Source organism: Stegodyphus dumicola, chromosome 8 (genome assembly GCF_044657685.1).
Source record: "Stegodyphus dumicola isolate Sdum_Otavi_A_Nest chromosome 8, ASM4465768v1".
Taxonomy (NCBI): domain Eukaryota; kingdom Metazoa; phylum Arthropoda; class Arachnida; order Araneae; family Eresidae; genus Stegodyphus; species Stegodyphus dumicola.
Genome location: NC_140775.1, coordinates 103,307,873 through 103,315,982, shown reverse-complemented (window position 1 = coordinate 103,315,982; position 8,110 = coordinate 103,307,873). Strand labels below are relative to the sequence as shown.

The window sequence follows — 8,110 nt, the reverse complement described above, 5'->3', positions numbered from 1 at the left end:
TTTGGTCACCCTCCGGATGCACCTTCATCGCCTGAGGAGTACATCCAAGATCTCCAGAAACCGTTTGAAGTGATGTACAATTTTGCATGAGAGCGAGTTAGCTTGGCAACCGAGAAGATGAAGACCCAATGCGACACGAGAACTGTAGGACACGAAGGTGACAAGGTGTGGTTATGGAAATTGGTTTGATGGAAAGGTTGCTCTCCTAAACTACAGTCACTAAGATTGTCCTAAACCGGGTGAACAACGTAGTTCGGATCCATAAGCCATCAAGTTCTAAGTTTAAAGTCATTCATTATGACAGGCTAGCCCTTTACTGTAGTATGTAATCCCCATAATGTAAATAGTATAAGAGGGCTATGTTTGTTTCTCAATTTGTGCACTCATTTATTTAGTGCTTCTTTAAATGAAATTATTGCTTAAGTATTACATTGATTTGCCTCAATTGTAAATATGGCATTCTGTCCAGGTATTGTACTGCTCAGTATGTGCCATCCTGGGGAAGGGGGCAATGCTATGAATTTTGTACATAGAATGTATAATTTTAGTGCAATTATATATGAAACTGTTACATTTTTTTCTCTATATCCATGAAAATCTAGAAAAGCGAAGTTTACTGGAAAAGTAAATACAAGGGCAAGTCTATTTGATATTGAGTAAATGGCTGCCTCACTAAATTTATGAGATATCGCCAAGTTGGCAACGGTTTTGGCGACTAATTTTTGTCAACAAGTTTGGCGAGAAAGCATGAAAAGTTATTGACCATTTGGCAACATTTCTGTCTGGTCCCTGTATAAACTGTAATGGATATTGTAATTGATACTGTATGTAGCTGTAACTGTCATATGCCTTCCCATAATTTCGAGAAGCAGAATTAGAAATATCTCTGTGGGCAGGTGAAAACTGTAAGATCGGAGAAAACATCTGCTCTCAGTTGTTAGTTCAGCGTGAGTCGAAGTACTGAGATATTTCTGAGTTAGCTTGCTCTCTAGATGCGCTTTACTTTGCACTGCATTGTGTCTTAACCTTCTTAGTAATTTGAAGTGTAACTATTGATTGTATTTTCAATAAAATACATTTTATCAACCTATCATCGGAGTTGTGTGTATTCAATGTACTAGAACCCGTATGCATGCAACAATACAGATATATAAAAAGTAATTGTATTTATAGAAAGTTACCCAAGATAGAAAGGAAGATTGACATAATTCATTGAATGATTATTCTTCATATTTACAAACGGTTTAAATAATTTTTAATTTTATAAGTAGCATAAGATTTCTCCTATATACACATTTACTGTTGAAGATGGAATGCAGTTATACGTGAACAGATCGATTTGTACAGTTGTGGATAGAATTAATTTTTATCAGCTATTTTTTTAATATATCTAGATATCTAATGTGCAGCTTCTTAACAATTCTAACTATAATAAATTTTTCGAAGCATATCTTTCATAGGTCTGTAAAATGTATTAAAGCAAATATTTTATACAAATTAAAAAATACAAAGAACATGTACAAAAAAGTTGTTTTTAATTTGTATTTAATAATTATTCAGAGGAAATACATAACAAATATAAAATACTTGTATTTATCATAACAGATTTTGTACTTATTCACAATTTCTATTTAGCATAAAAAATACTTGTATTTTACAAAAATATCACAATCAAACACTGAGTTAAATGCTATGATTATTAATAAATCATAGCTTCAGCATAATATTGTATAATCAATTAAAATTTGTCGTGTATATTATCAAGATGATGATCTTGTGAGAGCTGCTTTCTCTAAAGCAACAAATGGATATTCAAAAAGCAGTGATATGATTATAGATAGCACATAAGTTGCACTGAAGTTTCCAAGGAACATATAAATCTAAAATCAATGAGAAATATGTAAAAATACAAATATGCAAAATACATTTAATATATGATGCATTTATTTCAAGAAATGGCTAAAAATTTATTTAAAAATTATATGAAAATGTTACTAAAATAATTCTTGTGCTTATAAGTTCCACATTTATTAACTTTAGGCATAAAGAGGTAGCAAGTAGGAGAAATTTTTAGTTATCTCTAACATGTATGTTTGTATGTTCCTCACATTGTGGAGGAAAAACTACAACACCTAGAGATACCAAATTTTGAACACATGTAGTCCTCCACCCAAGCATATGCACCTTCAGAACTTTGAATTTGTTTTTGATTTATTACATATTTTGTACTTGATGAATTTTTTATTAATAAAATGTGAAATATCAGCAATCTAAAAGTGAGCAAAGGCACCATTGTTCAAAATTGTTGGGTAATTTGCATTCTCCCTATCGGCTGCACAGTACATAAAGTTCAGTGCTATATAGTCTTGTAGTAGAAGCCAAGAAAGATGTGTACGAAGACTGCATGTCCTCCCAATGTGCCTATCCGAAGTGTGTGTTGTACCTGTTTATCGATGTGGCCAGTACCCCTGATTCTCTCCAGTGTGGTGATGTGAGGCATTGAATACTGACATGGAAAGTAGCTGTCAAAGACTAGAATAGGAATAAGAATCTAGCAGAGTGTCCCCGACAACATTTACATAAAGTATTATATGAAATTGTTGCAGCCAAGCATCTGCCAACATACCAATCAAGTTGATCACCTGTTATCCTTCTTCATCAATATGTTTTTTCTTCACATGTCATAGCAACCTATGACAACATATCCTGTTCATTGATTCAAGGAAAGCACCTATGAAAGTTTAATTTATAGCAAGTATGCTCCTTTGGTAGGCAACCAAGTTTTACATTTTATTCAGAATCTGTGTATTACTGATTTACAATCCAAGTGGTTTAAAAGAATGCATGCAATCAAAAACATTTTTCCTACTTTTTAATTTGATTGATTTAAATAAAAAATGCATTTAAACTGCAATATGTCGAATTAAAAATATTAAATATTTTTTATGAAATTACACTTACTGAATTTGTTAAAGTAGTTGTATATTTTTACATTTTATGATGATAATTCAAATAGTGCATTTAAAAATGATACATTAAGGAAATTATGAAATAAAGCTTAATATTAAAATTTTAACTTATTATTCATCTGTAAATATTGTATGGAGATTTGTTGGCACTGGAAATGCACAAAATAGAGTTTTTTAGAAATTTGATGTTACTATGGCATTTATTATCTTGTGACCTGGCAAGTTTTTCAGAGTATTGTTATTTGACATTCCAAACAGCTTCATTTTCAAGTTCTAATTGTATAAGATTAACAGACAATGCAATTTAAAAACAATAAGTGCACGTCTTAATGATTTTAAATCTTTTGTAACAATATAGCTGAAAGATAAAAATTTTAGTTATTATATTTTTAGTTAATTTTAGCTGGTAATCAAGAATCGGAATGTAATGAATAATAGTTGCTTCCAGCATCATGTTTACAGAATTATTTGGCTTTCCTACATTTTCCCAAATATCAGATTTAATTTAAGTGAATTTTTGTTTTCTTTTTTATTTAGAAACATCTTTAATGGAGATTTTTCGCTTTTTTTTTTTTTTTTTTGTCTAATACAGTACATTTAGCTACATGCTGCTATCATCCATGTTACCTGTGATATTTAAAAATTTTCTTCTATGTGGCCTGTTAACATAGTAAGAGGTAAGTAAAAATGCTCATCTGTGTGATCAGATCAGAACTGTTTCCTAACTGAACTGAATTATTTATGACTCGCTCACTAATGATAATTTTGATGAATAAAATTGGGAATGAGCAGTTGTTAGAGTAAATTAATGTCTGTTTTGCATAATGAAACTAGGAAGCAGAAATATGCATCAGGCTATATATATTGGTAAGGATAATTCACCCTATGCTTGAGCCAGAGTATCAATCATAGTTTTCCCTCTTTCAACCATGTTACCTTCTGTCTTGTAAAATACTCCTGCAATTATTTCCAAACACGTAAGACTGAAGATACGTTATCTACCAATAAGTATTTGGACACCCATAAAAATGCTGATATTTGCGATCCTGATATACGTCACACCCTCTGCCACAAAATAGTCATGGTATTAGTCACATTCAAGATGCCACATATTTAGCAAGCTGAAATGCCCAAAATTGAAAGTGGCCTATGTGATTCAGAAGTGGAAGATGAGCAATGGTTGTCAGAATGTGCCCCAGTTGGCAGATCCATGAGACTGATGGATGCTGTCCATAAAAGTTCAAAAGAATTGCAACCAACAGGTGGCCCACATACTCCAGGCGTTTCACCAGGTTGCTGGGAGTGTTGTCTCAATCTAATCAATGGGAATGGGTTTTCTGAAGTGATGAATTAAGGTCCACCCTCTACCATTCGGATGGCAGGGTGTGGGTATAGCAATGGCTGAAGAACTCCTCCTGCCAGAATGAATTGTGCTTAAAGTAACGTTCGGCAGAGGTGGAATTTCTCCTGGTGTGGACAGGGATCCTTTGTCCAAATTCATGCTAAGCTCAACGCCAATACCTACTGCACTATTTTGGATGACAATTAAATTCCTATAATGTGGCATTTTTACAGGTTGGAATCATGTTACTTTCAGAACAACAATGCCAGCTATCGTATTGCAAGGTCTACCATGGATTGGTAGGGTGATAATGGGGTTAATTGAATGGAAGGAACTTGCATATCTTCTCCATGCCGGATGGAAGAACATACCAATAGCCACCATACAAGGACTTGTAGAAAACATACCCTAGAGAGTTGAGGCTGTAATTGTCACTCATGGAGGCTCTAAGAACTATAGAACATGAAGAAATGCTGTTTCTCTTTTCTATAACAGGTATCCAAATACTTATCGGTAGAAAGTGTATTTACATTTACAGAGTTGCCAACTCTCCCGATTTAGGCGGGAGACTCCCGATTTTCGACCGATATCCAGCCAACCCGATTTACAATATATTTCTCCCGACTTTTTCTTATTCTTAAAATTTCTCACGATTTTTATGGAACTTGGCTTAATACTTTGTTATATGAACAAAAATGATTTTGGATGTCTGAAAACAATTGAATTTTCTCTAGATTATATTTAAAACAAAACCTTAGGAATCAGATAACTTCTGCTTTGTGAGTGAGAGTATTATACGTATCCCAGAAACGTCGTTCTCCAGTTCTCCAATGGGCATCAAACTCCACTGCGTATCAGCTGGCATATATTAGCCAATGAGGACAAGGCAAGCTGTTATTTGGATGTTCTTTTACTTATTTCGTTCAATTTGTGCTGAGTTGTGTGAGTGCACGTGCCTTCGGGAAATAGTTTTAGAAATTATCATCTTTTGTTATGTCTGCAAGAATGAAATACTCGTGTACGTTTCAAAAATCGTACACAGTTGACTTTCTTTCCATTATTTCCTCAAGGAAATGTAATAAATTTGCGATGTGCACCGCCTGTCGTTGCGATTTTTCGAATTCGCAATGTGGAAGGGCGGATGTTTTCAAACATGTGCGAACACAAAAACACAAGGATAACATGAGTTGTTTTTTAAAAAAACGAAAAATTAAATTTTTCTTCGGAAACAAAGGACCAAAAAGTTATTAATGCAGAATGTCTGTTCTCTGCCTTTTTACTGGAGCACAACCTGCCACTGAATGCATCGGATCACGCTGCAGCTTTATTTAGAAAAATGTTTCCCGATAGAGGAATTGCTAAGAAATACTCAAGTGCAAGAACCAAAACAGGTGCAATTGTTAAAGAAATGGGTTTGAAAAATAAATCTTCAGTTATTGATTGCACAAAAACAGCTCCGTTCTGCCTCTCTACGGATGGAAGCAATAATACCGATTCAAAACTGTATCCAATTGTTGTTTCTTTTTTTGATCCAGAGTCTTCAGAAAATGAGTGCAGTTTACTTTCTGTCCCCATTTTAGAAGGACATTTGACAGGCTTTAATATACCACAGCTAATTATTAAACTTTAAAAGAAAATGCAGGCCCTCTGGATAATTGCTTAGCACTTGGTGCCGATAATGCACCAGTATTGGTAGGCTTGAAGACTGGTGTTGCAGGCATCTTAAGAAAGGAAAATTCAGATTTGCAGATTATGAAGTCCACCTGTCACCTCTTAAATTTAGCAGCTGAAAAAGGGGCAGTTTCTTTACTAATAAATTTGGATGAACACATTGTTGATATTTATTATTATCTTGAAAGGAGTTCTAAAAGGAAGGAAAAATTGAAACAGTTCCAACAGCTGCATAACAGCAGTTTACAATTAGAAAACTTGAATGAAGTTATAAAATCAGCTAGGATTGACACCCAGTGGAGTTTAATTGGAAAACTGAAAGGTGCTGATGGAATTTTAAAATATAGTCAACTGTCTAGAATTGTGTTGGCCATCTCGACAGTTCCCCATAGTAGTGCAGAGTGTGAGAGGATTTTCAGTGTTGTTGCGTAAACAAGGACAAAATTTAGATTTAATATTAGTGATGACACATTAGAAAAACTTTTATTAGCAAAAGCAGGCCTATGTGGCAATTGCAGTGAACAAAAGTAGGAAGTTTCTTTAGAAAGAAACTTTTTCTAAAATAAAATTCCCCCCCCCTTTTTTTTTTCTTAAATGATGCAAGTAATAAAAATGTTTTTTTATGTGTAAGGTATTTTTGTATTGCTTGCATTTAAGAATTAGTTACTATTTAAAGTTAATTCATTATTAAAAACCATATTTTTATCATTTAAAAAGTCTTTTTAACATTGTGAAAAATCTCCTGATTTCTTAAAAAAATCTCCTGATTTTTGAGTGTCATAGGTTGGCAAATATGCATTTATGTACATTATTTTTTCAACACTTCAGTTTCAAATGTCTGTCAAGATTGTGAATTTAATTTTTGTTCAACTTAAGCAAAATTCTGTTATTTATTAAGTAAGAATCTCATAGTTGTTTTGATTCTTTAATGAAACTAAGCTAATAGAGGATATGTACTCAAAATGTCTTAGCTGTATTAATGCAGAACATGTTAATGATTCTGAGACAAAGAAAATAATAAGTTCTAAAAACTAAAATTGAAAATTGAAATGCTATACAGTAGAATTACTGTGGCATAAAGTATCAAGACTTTTTCTTGTTGCTGAAAATATTAGTTACAAAATTTGAAAAATAATTGGAATGAATACTAATATCCTTTCTAAAAGAATCAGTTTATATAAAAAAAGTTAACAGATGAATATTATTCAGTCTGGAAATTTAAAATAGAACAACTTCTAATAAAAGAAGGTTTAGATACCATTGTGTTCAAAGGAAAACCAGAATCTGATAGTGAAACTTACTTAAAAAGTGACCAAAAAGCTTTTAATGTACCTAAACATTTCGGATTCATTTTTATACAGTAAACTTGCTAAATAAATATAGCAGAAGCTAATATATGTTCAGGAATGTGTAGTAAATTATTTCTTCTTAGAAAATTATATTCTATTAAATATAATGAAAGTTTTAAAACACTGGAATATATCAGGGGACTATTATAGTTAGCTGAAAAGCTTCAGAATATAGCTGAAGAAATTAAGAAAAATAACTTAATAGAATTTTTCTGTGCTCTTTATGAAATCCATACATCTTGTCTGCAATTGCATTAAACAGTAAATCAGAACCTGAATGGTTGCTAAAATATGTTAAACATAAATTAATTGATGAGTATTGTAATACATGTGGAAACTAAGCAAGTTCAAATATGCAATTCTTCTTGAAAGGTAAAAGCAAACATAAATCAAAGTATAATGTTACATGATATTGTAATAGAAATAATAATACAAAAAATGACTAATGAATATTTTCATTTAAAATACAACACAGAGAGTATGTATGAAAGTTAGAACAGTTAATTCTTTTATCTTCAACTATTTAATATAATGAATATGAGATCAAAATTTTAATTACATAATTCAAATCATGAATATAAATTTAAAAAAATACTTACAATAAAACTGTTCGAAAAGTCAACTGTAGTTTCAGTGGAACCATAATAAGCATTCATGATCACAGGGTGAATTAGATATGCACAGTATGTTAAACGACTCATGGGAATCAAAGGACTCCATGAAAGTAATTTGTTCACAAAACCTGCAAACAAAATATTCATAAATCCTTAAAAATTTAT

The 8,110-nt window shown here is 32.1% G+C and overlaps 1 protein-coding gene across 2 annotated transcripts in view; it reads right to left on the bottom strand.

The window, feature by feature from the left end:
• Positions 1-1,518: 1,518 nt before the first annotated feature.
• The window catches only part of LOC118181246 (nose resistant to fluoxetine protein 6-like), a 96,963-nt gene continuing 90,371 nt past the window's right edge, over positions 1,519-8,110 (bottom strand). For both annotated transcript variants that reach the window (XM_085822200.1, XM_085822199.1), the window contains 2 exons: positions 7,931-8,073; positions 1,519-1,880 (listed from right to left, as the gene is read on the bottom strand). In XM_085822200.1, coding sequence (XP_085678326.1) covers positions 1,761-1,880; positions 7,931-8,073 — 263 coding nt within the window. In that variant the 3' untranslated portion in view covers positions 1,519-1,760. The remainder of the gene's footprint in view (positions 1,881-7,930; positions 8,074-8,110) is intronic.